Raw genomic sequence first — 19,920 nt, forward strand, 5'->3', positions numbered from 1 at the left:
ATTTTGGGTCTTATTACAATCACCAAATTTAAAGTTATTTTTGATGCAGCTAACAATAATAATAAGTAGCATCATTATGGTTTATGTTAACTTTCAGTAAATTTCTAACTTCTCCGACATTGGCACGGAAAAAGAGACTAGTCTGTGTATTTATTACGTATTTGACGCTCATCTCGCTGTTCTGTCAAAGCCTCATGGGAGATGTAGTTCAATAAGTATTCCTATTGAACACTAACACAGGACTTGTTTTCATTTTTTAGATGAAAAAGCGCACTACTACTTCAACCAACCGGTATTAATCTGATTTAAAATACACTACCATTTCTTTTTTATCTTTCAAAGTGGGTGACTCATGAACAATAGTGTCGATATAAAATATAAAATCCTCAGTGCATAAGCGGAGGCCGGAAGTAGGGCGGGACCTGAGCTCTTTATAAACATGGCCGTTAAGTCCTTTACAGCATCAGGTACTGCGTTTGGCTGAATTAGTAGGACTTTGAGGAAGTCATTTATGGTAACTACTACGCTACAGTAACAGGTGGAAGGACAATGTAGACGGTGTAACGAACGACTCTCATTAGTTTATGATTGTTTTTGCCTGTGTAAACTGGATTTATAAACTTCATGTAGTACTTAAAGCTAGCTCGCTACCAAGCTAACGCCGACGTCTCAGCGCTAACTTCTGTCAACTTTTTCAACCAGCTAGCGTAATCTGCTACTCGACTGCTTATCGAAATGGAGGAGTGCCGTCACTCGCTCAGGCTGTCTCGATGAATATTTTACACACGGACGTCTCGGATTTACACAGCTAAGAGCTGACCAAACTTTGTTGAAGGATCCTTTTGGATTGTTTTTTTCCACTGGCAGGACTCAAGCGCTTGCCAGGCGCCCGTTCAGGATGAGCATGTTTTCTGTCAAACCCATGAAACCAACATTCAAGTGTTATCTTCCGCCTGTACAGGTATGTCTTAACTCATGGTTCATAGCTGCATAGTTTATTTTTGTCAACGTTTATGTTCACCGTAGGGGTTCAGACGTTATAAGGTCAGCACTACATTAATATAGACATCATTTGCTGTGGTATCAACATACTGCACTGGAACATGAGCTGGTATATGACTTGTGGTGAAGATTATTTGATATTTATATCGAAATCCAGTGACTAGCTGATCGGGTAGTGTGTCGTAATTCATTGGTTAAAGGGCTCAAAGAGGATAATGCCAAACCCACGAAAAAGCATGCGCACTTTTACCAAGGAATTCATTTCCCTTTTCCATGTAATCTCTGTCCCTTTCACCAAGTAGAGCTTAGTTGTTTGACTTCTCCAAATAGTGCATAAAATGCAGAAGCATTTTGCCAGTCTGCCTTTGCATCTTCATCATCAATATCAGGTGAAATTTCACTAGGTATCAGTATTTTTCACTATCTTTGGACGTTTCAAGGAATCTTTGAATACCTTACATATAGAATGAATCCTAAGTGTTTGACAGAGGTGAAACAATGATAATTATCTGTAAATGTAATTAACTGTAATTTTATTTATTTACAATTGCTATATGTGTTTTTGACATTGCTCACAGTCACAGGTGTAGCAAAGCAAACAATCCTACCTTCTGGGTTTGTATGAGCAAGGTCTGGCTTTGAGAATATTAATTTTATCCATATTAGTTTTAGGAAATGTTGCATCTATGACAAAGCATCACAATAAAATCACTAACAAGATGTTAAAATATAGATTATTTCCATGGTTGTGATGACCTGATGCTCAGACCACATAAAGTAAGTTGCACATTGGGTGTAAAATTACCAAAGATAAGATATACAAAACATGAAGGCCCTATGGTAAAACGCATAACAACACTAAAGATATGTTTAGTAGTGTAATAGTAAGTTTCAACAGCTTTCTAATCTAGTAAAGTGTTCATACCATTTACTTCCACTTTTTCAGTCACAGTGCCATCCCTAATATTTGACCATTTGTGATATATGGTAGCTCTTAAACTAGCGGAGTTAAACAACAACTGACACTAATGCACTAGCAGTTCAGATGCAATTTCAGATATTCATTCCACACTTGACAGACAACAGAGGAACTGAAGCCAAAAAACGCAAATGTAAAAAGTGCAGCTGTTTTACTCTTTGCCCCTTAACATCAGTGAAGCTTAAAGTCAGCAGCTTTTAGTCATTCATTTACATTTGATCTGCTGCACTGAGGTTGAACCAAAGACTTAAACAAGACCAAATGCAAAAGGCTGAGCACACTCTGTAACTATAATTACTTGCTGTGTATCTTTGGTTCCATCTGGTTTTGTAAGCAGAGCAGCCTGCACAAATTCATCAGTGATAACTGAGTGACGTGACTGTTTATGCAACATGTATGTACCACAACATCAAAACAGCTTTCAGGGTGTTCATCATAGTTGTGCAAAGGCACTTGTTCAAATGAGATATTTAAGTATTACAGGTGTTTTCTACCTTTATCCATGTCTTATGAGACAACGGTTTTATTTGCAATAGAAAGATGCATATAATTATTTTTGTTTTGGTTTTTTTACTGCCTTTTTTGTCATTGTAATCATTCTTTGACCATTTGTCCAGCAAGTGTTTAACCTATGCATTTGTGATTTATGTTTTCTCTGTAGACAGATGTGAAGAAAGCAATTGAGCCTATTAAAAAGTTGGAGCCTAAGTTACTGTTAGGTAAGTATATCATCAGTTGACACAACATAAGTCTTTTTCCCGCATGGCTGGTAGTGTTTGTCCAATGTGGTTTAAGAAGTATTATAGCTCAAGGTAGATGTAAGCCAGGTTGTGTCAGAGTAAAACAAATTGTCTATTTCCCATTATTTAAATTATGTCAAAAATCATCAGTAAATCATCAACTCACTGCTCTTGAGGAACTACTGTGTTTAGTTATTGTTTCAGTACTACGTTGTAGGGTCTTCAGTGATGTTTGGAAACATGGCTAAAAAAATCTTAGATTTTTCTCGAGTTTTGTGGATGATTTTTGATTGTCATTGTGTTTGTTTTTTTTCTTTACACCAATTGTAGACAAAACATAATTTCATCATGGTCTTCTTTACTCAAACCAAAATGCTCACTATTTGCACTATCAATAAGTAACAACAATAACAAAAACAGCTCTTGCCTCTGTGCAATATATCTTTTAAAATTAAAACAAATTGTAGAAAATAAAGCAAAGACTTGACAAACATATTTACAATGAATATACTACAGTAAACAAATGTGCATGCACCATATTATACATTTTTGTTGAGCAAGAACAGTCATCAGAGGAAGCCCTAATCTTGATTGTTCATGATTTTCATATCGCAAAAATTTGATTAATCAAATTAATTCAATATATAGCCTTTAATTTCTTTTCACTAAGCTGAATATTTTTGCAGTTTGAGTCTAAAGCCATTTCTTTTTCTTCTGACATTTTTTATTGCTCATATCCATTCTAAGAGTGCCTGCTTACAAACGATTCTATAACAACAATAGCATTGTAACTCTTGTATATTGACACCATTTGTGGTCTAATGTGCTCATCATCAAAGTGTAATGTGGTGACATGCCTCCAGGATACATTGTAAATGTTAGTGTTGGTTTACATTGTTTTGGATGAACTTGTTGCATAAAGATATGAATGGGGATTTCTGCCATTGTATTTGTTATGCATGTACAGTACATGAAATCATGTTTGAAGTATGTTTTTGAATATTCGTATTTAATAAGCTTTATCTCACATGTTGAAAGTTTTCTAAAAGCACTCAAAAATTGAAAGAACAGAGGAATAAAACCTCAGTAATGTAAAACTAAAAAAAGAATTAAAAAGAAAAGAAGTTCTCTTTTTTTAATCTTACCCACAGGACAGTGTGACAGTGTGTATTCCCCTCTCTGTGTACTTCTACTTTTACCATCTAGGGACCCATTTTTCTCTGTAGTTTATATTTTTGCATGTTAGTCCATGTAAAATTATATCTCAGTCCCTTGCTTGATCAATTTGCTAATAAACTCTGCCTTTTTGTTATAAATACCATAGATAAATTCTTAAAGATTCACAGTGGTTGTGTATCACAAGTTCAACCTAATATTGACTTGTACTCTAACCTGTATGTAATAAAACTATAAAAAAACATTTTACTTAAATGTGTGAAACCAAACTGTATGTGAAGTAGTTTTTTCAGCACAGTTCCTCTGTGTCTGTGTTCCCAACTTTCTTTTATGGAATATTTAGCTTTGTAAGAAACTTCATCTCTACCATAAAACTCAATGTATGAAAAGTGAGCTTTGCAAACAGATTTTGACACCAAAGAATTTAAAGTAGTGTAGCGGCTAGGTCATTAGCTGAAGCAGCTGGAAGGCTTCATGTTATTAATTTATTCTTTTTTAGTCTTTGCATTTGACTTGGGAGTGGCCCGACACACCCTTTGTGTGTCGTGTTAGGTTTTGTCCTTGTGAAGATGACTCTTATAAAAGCAACGTCTCCTAATAAGATCAGTGGATCCATTTGGTGTACTTTTTATTTGTTTTGAGTTGTTTTATTTGTCTGGCAAACTGATTTTTTTCTTCAGTGAAGAAATTCTGTGTTTTATTTAAGTTTCATTTAGTTTTATGTGGCTTAAAGGGTTTACATTTTTAGTGCTCAAAATAGATTTCCAGAATGTACAAAATGGTATTGAGTAGCTGATAAAATGGCTGCTAAAGTGCTTCCTTCCTCCCCGGATTTTGGAGAGGGGCAGATGAACAGGTTCCATGACCAGCTTCCTTCTTGTTTTTCAATTACTGGGCAGCCTGTCTTTGGACACTCTCAGGCGCTTTGAAGTGACTAACTGGAGGACTCCACCCAGGCTGCCCCAGTTCTCATCTGTTAAAGTCTCTGGGGCAGCTTTTGGTTGCTGTGCTTTTGTCTACATATTGAACTTTTCATGATTATGTCAAGGGGCAAGGGTCACAGCACACAAAAACTCTGGGTGACAACAGGTCTTTGGGCAACTCTTGTTACTTTTTTATCTTTTGGTTCTGCCACACACAAATATATTGCTGTTATAGAAATAGCCTGAGACATCAAGTGGTGTATGGTGCAGCCCCTGTTATGGATCACTGACATTTCATGGAGCAAACATACTGAAAATCATTTGTTTTGCCTTGACTTAGCTTGAAGGTTATATGCAAAATACTTTTTTTTTTACAAGACACAAACACTGAATTTTAGTCATGTAGTTTTCAATTATTTATTTCAGTAATTGTGTTATGTTCACAAAATTATAAAATGCAGTGCAGACATTGCAGCCCACCCCCAAAAAAACAAGGAGTGTCAATACATGAAAACAGAGGTTCGTACTCAACAAGTTAGATCTTTGTTCGACAAGTTGAGCTTGTTTTTAAATAGAACTGGTTTTGACGTGAGTGTAAACATAGCCTAAACTCACCTAAATTTTCTGCTCTATAGTTGTCCTTATTCTAATTAATGCCTGTAAAATGTGTTTAAATAATATTTTCATTTATTTGTCTAAGTACTGATCAACAACTAGTTTAATAAGACATCATTAAATAAGAAAAGACATTTGATTTTTCTACATTGTCTTTCTAGGATTAAGTGTCACCTACATTTTTGCCACAGCTGTGATGGTTGACTGGTCTTGCACTCGTGTCTTTTTTCTTGTGTGTCATCAGGGGAGATAGTTGTTAATGAAGTGAACTTTGTGAGGAAGTGCATCAGCACGGATAGCAGCCAAGATGATCTTTGGGGGAAGTTGATATGCACCAACTTTAAGGTCTCCTTCATTCCACAAGATGCCCCAGCTAAACAGGTATTTTTGTCACATGAGGTTTTAAGACAGGTAAACTGAACTATTGTAAATATTTAGCAGTTCAGACTAGATGGAAAAAATAAAACTGCTACTGATTTGATGTCTTCTTATCATGGTTTAGGAACTGAAAGCACTTTTTTTCCTTCCTCTTTTGATCCTTTACAGAGTTATAGCCAGCTGTAGCTATCATTTTTGGTTTTCTTATTGTGAATAAATTTGTGCCAACATCATACTTCTGCAGAGCCCAGATACCAGCACTGTTAAGTTTGTATGTGCAGTTCATCCGGTAAGGAGGAAGGAAAACTTGTGTACTTTCCTGCACAACATTGTCAGTGATACCACACAAGAAGTGAGAGAACAGACGTCATTTCCACGTATGCAGGAGATTGTTGTCATGATAATAAAGAGTAACTTAATTCTCATTACAGTTTGAGGAGGAAGTCAGTGTGCTGTACCAACCATTATTTGATGCATTGTTTAAATAATTTATGATAGCCAATGTATGTGTTTGCTCTTTTTTTGGCCTTCACACAGAGATCACAGTTGTCCCACTTCCTGCTTGGAGAGCACGACATCCCTCTGACATGTTTGGATCAAGTTGTAACAGGTACAAGTGTCATTATTTGTATCAAAATTTTAAAAAAATAAAAATAAAAAATCTTAAATGCTATTGGCACAGCCAGAATATTTCATACTACCATTCTTTTATCAGTAGCCAGAGTTTATTAAGTGTGTTAATATTATTAGTTATATTTAACACTTTGAAGTTGCCATTTGGTAACTTCATCTGAAATTCGCTTGATATAACAGGTCATCAATTGTCTCTTGCCACCCTGCCATCCTTTCCCAAACACTTAACAACAGGGATCTAAATAATATTAAAGTTGGATGGGCCCACTCTACCCCTCTTTAATCTTTGACAGTTTGGGTCCCATTTGTTATTCTTTCATGGTCAGCAATCTGATAACAAGTGATGTCACAGTGAGGGTGCTATTTAGTGGCATTGCAGTGGGGCTGGGATTAGCGTTGTTGATCTATCTCATTGCTGCCGATTGCTGACACTGCAAAGGCAACTGCCCAAAGCGTAATCTGTTATGCGACAGTGATGAAGCATGAAGCTCTGTTTTTGACCTGTTTAAACTGGCATGGTCAATAACGTACAGACTATGGGTTTGTCCAGTTTACCCAAGTGTATAAGTGTGATAAAGCCCCAGTAATGCTGTGGCATATAATTAATAGTTCTGTGTCAAAAATCATGAGTGACACGTGGTCTATGTGTTTTAAAGGAGTGATATTTAGCTTTTTTAAAATGGAATTTTGCATTTTAAAACATTTCCCTGTGGTCTACATAAACTGTAAATGCTATGCTTGGGTCTGAATTCTTCATTAATTAAACTCCACAGGTCCATCTTCAACCCTATTTCTGAGTAATGACACCAGAAATGTCGTTTTGAGCGCTGGCCCTTTAAATGCACATAACCCTACCCCCTCCAGGTCGTTGGCTGTGCTGTTCTGTCCCATTCAGCCACTTGTGTTCATTAATACAACCAACAACTGAACATTTTAGGTAATCTGCTCGAAGTTTGGACATATTTTCAGTATGGACTACAACTGCTGCTGCTGACAAACAATTATGGCGTATTCGGAGAAATGTTTGTCGGAAGTCTTGACCTTATATTTGCAAATGTCATGACGTAACAAATTAAGCAGGAATTAAAAGGAGTTGTAGAAATCCACTCGATTTTTGCCAAAATTAATATAAAAATGGCTTTGCAGCACCTGGAGGGCTCAAATTCAAACTTTTTGAACTATTAGGGTCCAAATACACAAATAAATGTACCAAAGATGAATAAAAGTGGGTTTAGTAAAACGTGACTCCTTTAGTAGTTTGAAGTTCACTACTTCAGCATAGATGATGCTTTGAAGATTTATAAGCACTAGTCTCTGTGCTTCCAGCTTTTTAATCATATTTTGTGTTTGTCTCTCACAGTGAATGATACGAAAGGGAAACGGAAGGTTCTGGGGTCAAACCAGAAGCTAAAGTTTAATCCCACTGAACTCATCTTATACTGCAAAGACTTGCGCATAATACGGTTCTGTTTTGGTGAGGCTGGGCCTGAAAGTGCCAAAAAGGTGAGTGTTTGAGACCATTTCCCTGCTTATTGTCTCATCATATCATGCACGTAGTTCTGATTCAAAATATAAAATGTCTTTCAAACCTGACCCGGCAGCACATTAATATTAAACCTGCTATTAAAGCTCCTATGAAAATGTGAATTAAACCTCCTAAAATAATATGAATGCATGCGCATACAGTATTGGCTTTATCATCTCTTCATGCCATACAGCAAAGCTCATTATATCAGGATTTCTATTTTCCACTCTCAGGCTTTGCTATGCATGCCACTGTTGGTTGCTTCTCTTCAAGACTCTCCTTTTAACATATACGCACTGCACTTTACTGTGTCAAAGATATTTATACCACATGAACTTTGATGCACTGTTTTCTCATCCTACATCTAAATAGAGTACTTCTTAAAAAGCATTTTCTGTCTGACCATCAGCCAAATGATAAACAACTGATATTTGAGATGAGAAGAACTTCACTAATCCTATCAGGACCTTCAATTGTCCTATAGCTTTACATGAAATAAAATAAAATAATGAACTGGTTAATTATGTATAAAGTTTATAGAAGTATAAATGTACTTAGTAAGTCATGGCAGTTGTCCAGTGCATGTGTTCATTCTGTCTGCCATTGGGTTGTTCATTGTTGTACAGTCTTATGGCAGCTGGGATGAAGAATCTTCTGTGTCATTCAGTCTTGCACCGTGTTAAGGTGAGCTGTTCGCTTCAGCTGTTTGTCTGGTCAGATGATGATGATCAGCAGAAGCATCAGATAATGCTTATTCACGCAAAGTCTGTCTGTAGAAACAACTGGCAACATGACAGGAGGGAGAAATGTTAGGATGACAGTAGGTCAGTGTGATGAGTGATGACGTGTTATTTATTTATTTATTGGGGGGGGGGGTCATGGTGCTCTGTACATACAGTCAACTACAAGGAGGTAATATGCACCTCTGATCAGCTAATATAATAACATGTACAGCAATCAGGCCTCTGTTATTGCACCTTAACTTCAAGGACACATTTTCCTTTTCTCTGGAGTTAGTTTGTTAGTGGGCTATTGTGTCAGTGCTCAGTGATTTTGATTTAATATCAGGAAATGTCACTAAACGTGTGAAAAGTAAACAAAGTTGTCACCTTTAGCAAACCATACTGGGCCAAGGGGATCTGTGAGTGCCTGATACGGATGTTTAATTTAGCCACCACACAGTGAACGGTAACAAAGTAAACCTTACACCCTCTGTAAGGACGCATTGTGTTAAAACAGTGTACACTGGAGCTGGAAAGGTAATGAAAATAATTTGTTTGTATAAATGATGTGCACAGGTGTTCAGGAGCTCTTGGCCTGCCAGAGCCTCACATCTCAACCTATGAGAGTTACGCAGTTGAATATGTATATGTACTCGTATCAAAAGCACAGTCACTAACACCCTTACTTCTGCTTACAACAGAATGTTGAAGGTGGATTATGGAGCACTGAAATAGAAATGTGGCTGCACTGCCTCACTCCTCATGAGTTTATTATGGACACCATGTATGTAATTACAGTGTGAACCCAAAACAGGGCTCAGTTCTTTTTTCTTTGTGACATATGGATTAAGGCCAACCTATAATAGCTTATTTTGCCATAGGAAATTACAGAGTTGGGAGCAGCCATGTCTACACACACTCACACTCACACACTGTTATTCAGTTTTTCTGTGTCCTCTTGTGTTATTCACAGCTTTACTACTGAATGGACCGCTTTGTGTGTGACTCCAGTTGAGTCACAGAGAGATTCAGTCCTGTAAAGCAGAGCAGTAGGCTGTCTGTCAAACATTTGCTTTCCCAGGTTTCACTTGTTATTATGTGTGTATGGTGTAAAATATGCCTCAAGTTTCATTTTAAGTCACTGAATAAAGATGGCTTGAGAGGCTTTGATGATAAATAATTGATTTTACCATTTTGACTCTTTAGTTCTGTTAAATAACATGATATCTACATGTTGTTAAAATAATTTTGTTCTTTTTTTTTTCCATAGGTTTGCCTTGCGATTGCCCACTATTCCCATCCAGCAGATCTTCACCTGCTCTTTGGCTTTGAATACCAAGGACGCAGATACCATGAATATAAAGGTACGCAAAGAATTTGCCATACATTTTAATGCTTCTGTAAAGCATAATTGATGCTGAGTAGAACCTTCATATCCTTATATGACTAACATTTGTCTGTGGGTTGTTTTTTTTTTTTTTTTTTATTTTTTTTTTTTTATAAATATTAAATATTAACCCAGTGAAAAGTATTAACAAGAGCTTGTGACAGTCTTAATTCCATGGAGTCTTCAAAGTTACACCTGACAGTGACAAGATTTTAGACACGAGATAATTAAATAAATATGTAATTTCTTTTCTTTCAGTATTCTGAAAAATAATTTCAATATGTATCTGTATTTTCAGCAAAACGTGTTAATGGATCCACCCCCCGAGGGGGATTGCAGACTCCCATTTTTGACCGTCCATCAGACTGGGATCGGGAAATAAAAAGAACGGGTGCTTCAGAGTGGAGGGTGTGCTCTGTCAATGAGGGTTACGCCATCTCTCCAAGGTTTGTTTATAACTCAAGATATTTGCTGAAGAAATGTCTGATAGACATTATACATAAAATGTGAATAATTTGGGCTTCGTTATTGCTTCCATCAAAATTTTAATCTTTTTGTTTTGGTAAAGGAGGTTATTTTATACTGTTGTTATTCCTTGCAAAATAAGTGACCTGTCGAAACTAAAACCTAGCAAATGTCTTCCTGTAACATTAAGTCTATATTGGACAATATACACCATTCATCTGTGTGCAGTTGTGACGTCATAGTGGTTTTCAAAGTGTGGATTGTACAATGTTTTATGTGGCATGCTGAAAAAAGGCTCCAAATTGCGTGATTGCAACCCACACTAAACTGTACTTCACAGAAACTCTGTCAGACTTGGAGCTTAGATACATTTAAACAACACTGTAAATAAATAAACATATTGAAAATGTTTGACTGAAAGTCATTACCTGTGTTTCACTGAAGTTGGTAAAATATTATGTTTAGCAATATAAAATAACATACACATCCTGTTCATAATGAGCTTGGAAAGCACAACCTATTTGCTCATTTTGTTCCAAATGTTCTCACTTTCTGCCTTTTTAAGTTACAAAAAAATGACAGATTTTTAGGTGGTTTCACACCTACTCTCACTATGTTTTTGTTTTTGTTGTAGAATATTGTTTGACTTCTTTTTTCCATTCCTGTGTAATGACCATTTTTTGGTGACTTTTTCTTTTAGTCTTCCGGAATATATCGTGGTCCCGGCATCCCTTGCAGATCAGGATCTAAAGCAGTACTCCTCTTTTTTCCCTGATAATCGCATCCCCGTAAGTACTTCAGTTATGGGATTTACAATATGTTTGTGCTGATGTTTGTCAAATCCTTCAAAATTTTTTATTAGACCTACATTATTTCTCTGTAATTCTCATGAATGTGAAAAGCACCTATTTGCAGATGGAGTCTATCTTTGTTGATCAGATCTTCTCTAGTATTGGCCTTCTTGTCAATGTAAATTATGTGCTATGTTTCTTCTAGCTCTGGTGCTGGAATCACCCCAGTGGGAGTGCTCTCATCCGCATGGCCAGCATAACTGATCCATTACATCAGAGGAAGATTGATCAGAGGTAGGACAAACTGCTTTGCTTCATTTAGTGTAAAAATTTTAATGAAATGTGATATTTTAGTTCCCTGTTCCACATTGATATCTATTTCCCCCAAACAGATATTGAATTGTAGCTAAACAACTGTTGAGACTTAAGACTCTGAGGACAATGTTTTGATAAAACTTTTGAAAGTATGAATACACATTGCTGAAACCTTGCTAATCTTGGCATTGTTTTTATTCTTGTCCAAGAGTCTTCACTGCCATCACCAAAAGCCACCCACACCGCAGTGAAGTCATCAGGTTAGATTTGGACAAGTGTCTGCCCAATATCCAGGACATTCAAAGCGCCTTCTTCAAAATCAGGCAGATATGTGTCATGGGTGAGCATCAATACACCTGCAGCAATGGTGGCAACTTACCTAAATAATCAAATGTATCTTAGTGCAATTTTCTATAATCAGCGACTTAGTGAATTCCATATATTGTTGTGCGTTGTCTGACTTTTCTGATTGTTTGCAGATCCTTTTGAGGAATCTGAGGAGAGGTGGCTTTCATCCATTGAGAACTCAAGATGGCTGGAGTACGTCAGGTATGTAAACAACCTGATAGTTCACCGGAAGGAATAAAGTGTCCTGGTAGTTTGGTCAGAACTGCATTACAAACATAATGCTGTCCTCAAATTAAATGCACCTCATACTATCCGATACAAGTGGATTTTATAACTATACAAACGTCTTTTGCTTTCTGTTTCAAATAGGATATAGTTCTCTATTTCATATCTGCACAGAAAGCCACAAAATATATATTTATATCTTGCATAGCCACTGCTTTTGTGTGTATTGACAACACACAGAGCTGTGAATGCTTGTGTGTAGATTGTTATTAAATGTTGAAACTCTTTGCTCTCTTTTTAAACAAAGGGCTTTTCTGAAGCATTCTGCTGAGGTCGTTTACCACCTGGATGGAAAGAATACTTCAGTCGTATTAGCAGGTACATTTGTCTCTTTGTAATTTGTCTTTATCAGCTTCCATTCCCCAACCCAACAGTCAAGAAAGCAGTAATTCCTCACTGTAAATCTTTATTTTTAATTAATATTTATCTATTGTGTACTTAAGGAGACCATTTAGTGTTGCATCATAAATGCAGTGCTGTTGCAGCCTTTTTGTACAATGAGCCTCGTTGAAGGGTATGTGTTCTCTTTCTCTGTTTCTTCTCTTTCACTTGTACAGAAGAGGAAGACCGAGACTTGAACTGTATCGTGTCGTCTCTGGTTCAGCTCATGCTGGACCCTCACTATCGCAGCCTCATTGGCTTTCAGAGCTTAGTGCAGAAGGAATGGGTGATGGCTGGCCATCGCTTCTTGGACAGATGCAACCATTTAAAGAAAAGCGACAAAGAGGAGGTATTTTAAGACTGTGAATCATCCAGTTACAGATTACTTAAACTAAAAGATGACATTTGCTTATGCTTATTGTTGTCCATCTCTTGTGTTTCTGAAGTCTCCACTGTTCACACTTTTCCTGGACTGCGTGTGGCAGATGATGAATCAATATCCAGCAGCATTTGAGTTCACAGAGGCCTATCTGACGGTATTGACTGATAGCATGTGGATCCCGCTCTTCAGTACTTTCCTTTTCAACTCCCCAAAACAACGGAATCAGCACTTGGCGGTGAGATACATACACATATACTTTGGAATTCAGTTGAATATATGCAGTTTTTTAATTACCATGACCATGAAAGGCTGATATGTGCAACCAAAAATGCTACATTCCTTAGTATAACAAATACAAGTTACGAAAGTCTGGTAGTCAGTGGTCTTTGTCTGTCTCAGTTCCTGGTTACAGCCTTCTGTCATTATGACAACGGCAACATGTTTTGGTGGTTTTGTTTCTTGTCAAAGAGTATAATTTATGTGAGGGCAGCACTCGCAGACATCCCTACCCCTCAATGAATTGTCACCTCTCAAGTCTGAATTTCTCTCTCTCTCTCTCTCTCTCTCTCTCTCTCTCTCTCTTTCTCTCTCTCTCTCTCTCTCTCTGTGTGTGTTGCTGCTGCAGCAATACAGATGAACTCTGGAGAGTATACTGTAGACACTGTTTATATGATCTGTGTTTTTAAACGTGCTGCTAAAATTAAAATCTAAGTTTTGCGAACAGTAAAAAGGCAGTTATAAACATCAGGATTTCTGTGTGTAGTTGAAATGTGCAGAGTGTTAATCTTTTTGTGACTCGGCAGGACTTTGCCAAGAACAAGGCCATCCCTCAAGGAGAAGAGCAGTCTGTTTATTTCCCTCCTGTTTGGGACTGGTCTCAGCAGTTCTCCTTCAAAGACCAAACGCTCTTCAACAACCCCATGTATGTGGGCAAAGGAGCTGCCTGTGTTCAGAACGGGGAAGTGAAAACCTTCAGACGCACTAAGGTACGTGAGAATTTCAAGCGTACAGTGAATGTTGTTTTATGTTGATGTTCCCTTTTACTACTTCGGTTAGAGCTTTTATTGTGTGTATATATATATATATATGCACCTTAAATTTAACACTGTCCCTTAAATTTGATACTATCAAAAATGTTCTGGCCTATGATAGAAACAGGTTTTAAATGGTAATCATCTGCATGTTTTTCCCCTTTTTTAGGTTTTTTTTTTTTTTTTAAATACATTCAGTTGATTTCTGTATTTGACTCACAAGAACCTTACATCCAAACCATCATTTACACTGTCAGTTTATTTCATTAAAATCATGTGTGGGAAAAAGCCCATATTATCATGGTTTGTTTATTGAGACTGGGTTCTTTCTCCATAGTTTTGCTGACACTACGGATTCCACTTCTTTACATACCAAATTAGGAACAAAAATAATGTGTAGGCCTTTAAAAACTCTATTCTCTGTCAGGAATCGTTTCCAAAAGCAGGTACATAATGTATAATAAAGTAAATGGTTAACATGTTCATGCAGTCAGCAGTTTCAGTTATTGCTGCTAGGATTCTGGCAGCAGGAGGTTTTTGTGTCATCAGCAACTTCAAGTACTGCAGGGTAGGTAAATTATTACACAGAGGATGAGTCTATTGTTTTTTCTAAAGTTGGAAGTCTTAGAATAATGAGGCTTGGTAACAGGTGGATGTGCACTCATCAGAATCATTCCCAGCTGCAGCCTGTCATAGCCATCGCTATGTTTTTTTGCCTTTAAGTGAAAATAATCTGGTATTGTGTCTTTACTCTAGCAGAAAACCTACAGTTCAACATTGCGAGGGGCACCTGCATCTATGCGTAATGGACTGAAAAGTGGAGAGGAGACACTGCCCAGACGGGGGTCTCTGGTGTCTGAGCTGAAGCCTGATTTCTCTCCGGTGAAAGATGTGGTTGAGAGTCCCTCAGAGCGCTTTTTCAGGGACTGGTTCTCTCGACCCATTGACCAGCAGGGTCTCCTGATTCCCCTGCTGACGCCCTCACACATGGCTCTCTGGAAGCTCTTCTTCTTGCGCTGGGTTCCTGAAGCCTGCATTCCCAAAGGAGGCTCCATCACCGCCTACCACAAGCTCTGCCAACTGGTCGACGAAATTGAGATTCTCCAAATCCAGCTAAGGCAGTACAAGGGACCCAGTCCGGGCAGCACACCTCTGCCCAGCCCGAGTGAGTCCCGTTCAGACCAAAGGAGGATGTATTTTAAAGCCAGTTTCCCAGACGACCCCTCTACACCCCCAGACTTCCTTACCTCCTCATTCCCTTTCACCCCAGTGGGAAACTTGTGCCGCCGTAACGTCCACGGGACTCCCATTAGCAAATTTCTGAATGGGGCAAAAATCTGGCTCTCTACAGAAACTCTTGCTAATGACACTGTGTGAGGGTGTGAGCCTCTTTGGGCTTTTTCTGAGCTTATTGCAAATTTTGGAAAAATTACTCTTTATTTTCTATGACCTCTTTCTTAAATAGCAAGATAGAAACTAGTGAACGGCAATATGACACTTAACTGATTTTAACTATTTATAAGCTAAAATTAGCATCATTATGCTGCATTGAAATCGGAGTTAATTTCTAATGTTAATGTGATCTGTAGGACTAAATCATGAACATTTATTGAGTTAATCTAAAGGATGTTCTCCTTATTGGCCAGTGAGTCTTTACTGTGAGGTCTCCTGACTGTGAAAGATGTTAAGATACTCTCTTATAATGGATGTATAAATCTGTCTTTACTAATTACATTTAGACCAGTTCTTCCACTGTATCACCCACATAAAGTGCTTTTTTTTTTGTTTTGTCTGTTTAGTGTACTGTATATTTGAGAGTAAGTTGAGAGTTGATTGTCCAAGATTCGCATGTGATGCACAATTTTTTAGGGGGAAAAAAATGCCAAAAGTTTGTGTATTATTGACAGATAATAATAATAATGCTAATAGACAGTTGGTTTTAGATTCAGTCAGTTGAAAAAAAAAAAAAACGAAACATGATTAGGAAATGTCCGTTTTTATTGCAGCAACAATGATGTGTTCATAGAAAACAGATTTCAAGTACTCGATGTATTTGGGCATCCTAGTGGATTCAGTCCTTAACTAAGAAATGTCATTTTCAGGCCTTATGTTACCTGGTATTTTTTTTTTTTTTTTTTTTTTTTTTTAATTTCAGAAAGAGGAACGGAAAATAACACTGCTAACATTTTTTTTCTTATGTTGTAAATGCAAAAAAGAGCTGTGTGATTGAATGTACTGGGTTGTTTTTGTTTATTTTTTGTTTTTTTGTTTTTTTGCACAAACTGCCCCTATTGTTAATGGTTGTGCTTGTTTTCACTGTAAGTAGGAAATGGTGTGATTTTTCAGGGTCTATCTTTGTATATTTTCTATATTTCTGGAGTAGAGTTGAGCGCCTATATTTTTAGTTTTGTACTGCAGGCATCACCCGGACCGGAGGAGGATCTGTGAGGACTTAATCTGTGGTAGATATTCCTCTTCTCTTTAGAAGGGTTTTGTTGTATAGAGGCCTTCTGGTAAGGCTTATGGAGAAACTATTCAAGACAACAGTAGCTAAGTAGGTGAATAATAGAAAGCAAAGGGACAGATGAAGGGCTATGACTTAAACCAATCTGTAGTTCAGCTGAAGTTACTGATCCAGGTGAGCAGGTTGATAATGAATGACAGTGCAAAACACTACATTAAATCTTATTAATAGAAGGTTTCTCATAAAGATCTTGTGTGATTAAAGAATCAAAACCTTGAAGAGTGATAGTGAATAATATACACTGTTAAATATACAGATTGAAAATCTAACCAAATCTCATATGTAATAACATTTCTTACTGTGTTTATTGTTTCAGATAATACTATGTGCTATTTAAAAGGGTGTAGTAAAATTAGGAGAAGTGTTTTTTGTTTTGTTTTAATGATGAAACCAAGCTAACCTGTCATCCTTGAAGGGTTAACACTTGCTGAAATGAGGATTGGTTTGAGGCTCATTTGGATCAGTGCATCAGTTTGCTAGTGCCTTTTATCAAAATACTGAGGAACTGGAATTGTGCGGCTTTACACTTTAATCAATAATCCGTTAGTAATTTTAAACAAGACCACTGGACGGACTAAATATGTGTCCCATTATTGATCGGTTTACAGTGATACTCAGACAAATTGGTAGTGATTAGGAATAGTTGAGGTGTTTTGTTTTCAGTATAGATTTGTGTAACGCGAGTGCAGAACTTGCTCTCTTAAATGCTAATAATTGCACATTTTACTCAATATAATTGTTAGTTGTTTAAAGGTGGTTGTTAAATATAATTTTGGCAAATATTATAAATACTGTATATGCTTGAAGTCTTCCAATTACTATTTTGATTAATGGTACTAAAATGACTTTTATCTTTGGTTTAGTCTTTATTTTATGGAGAGATATTTATATGTTGTGTTTTCCACTAATTCCCATGTTGCCCTCTGCTGTACTTGTATGATGACGGTGCTTCGACTGTAGCACAGTTGGATATTGATTAACAGCAGATGTATTTATTCATGCAAATGTTCTCACACAGGGATGCAGTTGCTACTGTACATCTCAAGTGCCTTTTTGGGAAGATTGACCTTTTTGTAACTATACCCTAAATCTACAGACTTACTTTAGTTTTCTAAATCTATTGATTTTTTATTAATTGTGTAAATCTAGTCAAATTCAGAGGTACTGCACTGAAGCTGTTTTTCAATAGAAAGTAAAGCTTTACGTGTACCTGTACCCATCAATACATTATTTTTCAAATGAGGTTGTGTTCTTGCTTTTATTTCTCTGGATTCTTGTCTATGGAAAGGTAACTGCTCAGTATTTTAAATGAACTCACAGTATAAATGCACCTTTTTGTAGTTAAAAAAAAAAAACTTTGCACAACCAAAGAGACCATCTCTTAGATGTCAAGATGTGGGGGGTGGATAATGCTTTATCATTAACAAGTGAAAGTTGACATTCTGACTCAGGCACACCCGACCTGCTGAATTTCTGGACAGGTTGGTTTTATTAAATCCTTTATACTGTTGTTAATAAACTATGAAATATTTAGCTGTAGAAAATAATAATGATAATTCTGTCACCTCATAGTAAATGCATTTAAGAGAATTAGAGTAGCCATTATAGACTGGGGAAAGATTGATCACACTAGAGATTAAAAAAAAAAAAAAAAGTTAAATGAGTTTACAAATGAGAGACTGTGATGCTATGTTGGAATGTACTTTTCTGGTTTAAACCAACAAAATCTGTAAAAAACCTAACATAAATAGAACTCAAAACTGCAGCATGTTATGAACGGGGCCAAGCCTCCCCTCCCAGGATCGGCCCCCAGGCCCCACGGAGCCCACGAAGTCGTCCCGAAGGACAATGGTCTTGGGCTGAGCTGGTGGAGGCTGGGCCCCTGTTCATAAGGTTTTACAGTTGTAGTTGTATGCCACCGTCTGAGCCGCTGTATTCACTGGAATGGGACAAATGCACCAGTAGAGTGGAAGGAGGAATGTGTGGAGACTGGGATTTGTTGTGATAAATTACGCCCACGTTGACCAATCATTACTAAACTTTACAGCTGGTCTCAGGAGTGACCCCACATCATACCCACCAAATTGCATTGAAATCGGTGAAGCTGTTTAAGAGATATAAATTTTCCATATTTGAGGCGTCCCCTAGAGGCCAACATTCACCAAATTCAGCTCATACCCTCTGAGTAACATACCAACAAAGTATCTAACATTTGGTGTTGATAGCATTTAATTTGTCCGAGATATGTAATAGTTATCATTTTTAGCTAGCTACAGAAAAGTATACATTATTAATTTTCACATTTTTTGACCGAACAAAATTCTTTTGATAACTTAGTATCATGTCTTTGAGAAGAGCGTACATGCCAAGATTCATGCAGATCGGATAAAATCCCAAGTAGGAGTTTGAAAAAGTAGGTTTTTCAGTTTTCGCAATTTTGCCAGAAAAAAAGCCGTCCTCCAAATCTGCCTGACCTAGCCCATGGGATTCAGCCCTATTCAGGGAATCTGAGGATATGAGGTTTTTGACTGTGTGACATACGGTGTAGGAGTTATAGACCAAAATGCATTATCTTTAGTTATACCGCCCCCTGCTGGTGGACATATACAATTTTTTGCGTCTCAGTTCCGCGCAGGGGTCTGGACCAACCCTCCAAATTGCACCGCTCTACCATGTATGCTTTAGGCTGCGGTACCAGTTTTATCAGCGGGAGAACAAAAATAAGGCGAAGAATAATAAAATCCATACAAAAACAACCGGGTTCCACAGCACCGCTGGAACTGCGGGCTGGCCCCCCAATGATAATGATGCAGGTTCTCCATCTGTACCTTCCATTTCCTCATTGGCTGAGTCCGCTGAGGTAAGGCCCACTGTGCCTGTCTGAGTCTGTCTGTGATAACTGTCTAAAACTAATATGAATACTTAGCACCACTACAGCGATGCATATTATTGTGCGCATGCCTCTGAGCAGTAGTATTTTGGATAAAGTTACAAATGAAAACAAAAGTGTCTCATAATATTTCTATTCCCTGCATAGTGCTCCAGCTCCCCCTGCTGTATAAAACGGAACTATACCCCCATGGTTATTGTCCATTTGTGTGGTTTCGTCTTTTTACTGATATATTTTCTTAAACCTTGATTCCAGGCCTTTCCTTCTGATTGTTGCTCTATTTTAAAGCTATGATCTTCTCAGAAAAGAGATATTTGATGTTTTATTAACGACACCTTGTTTAATGTTATATTTGTATAATAGTTCGACTTCTCCATGATGAGTTGTATAATTAAAAGTGGATGATAATGTGCCACTTCTTCAGGGAG

At 37.3% G+C, this 19,920-nt stretch overlaps 1 protein-coding gene across 2 annotated transcripts; it reads left to right on the forward strand.

The window, feature by feature from the left end:
* The first annotated feature begins 432 nt into the window (after window positions 1–432).
* Window positions 433–17,844, forward strand: mtmr10 (myotubularin related protein 10). Of its 2 annotated transcripts, none has more exons than XM_030124178.1 (16): window positions 433–961; window positions 2,643–2,700; window positions 5,680–5,816; window positions 6,351–6,423; window positions 7,807–7,949; window positions 9,964–10,057; window positions 10,379–10,526; window positions 11,246–11,333; window positions 11,542–11,630; window positions 11,861–11,991; window positions 12,131–12,200; window positions 12,532–12,602; window positions 12,842–13,014; window positions 13,112–13,282; window positions 13,851–14,033; window positions 14,835–17,844. In XM_030124178.1, the coding sequence occupies exons 1-16, from the start codon at window positions 899–901 to the stop codon at window positions 15,453–15,455; spliced, it is 2,313 nt and encodes a 770-aa protein (XP_029980038.1). In that variant the 5' UTR covers window positions 433–898; the 3' UTR covers window positions 15,456–17,844. The 2 variants fall into 2 exon arrangements, with proteins under 2 accessions (XP_029980038.1, XP_029980045.1); XM_030124185.1 differs by having other exon boundaries at window positions 14,838–17,844.
* Window positions 17,845–19,920: the final 2,076 nt, after the last annotated feature.

Source organism: Sphaeramia orbicularis, chromosome 3, assembly GCF_902148855.1.
Source record: "Sphaeramia orbicularis chromosome 3, fSphaOr1.1, whole genome shotgun sequence".
Classification (NCBI taxonomy): domain Eukaryota; kingdom Metazoa; phylum Chordata; class Actinopteri; order Kurtiformes; family Apogonidae; genus Sphaeramia; species Sphaeramia orbicularis.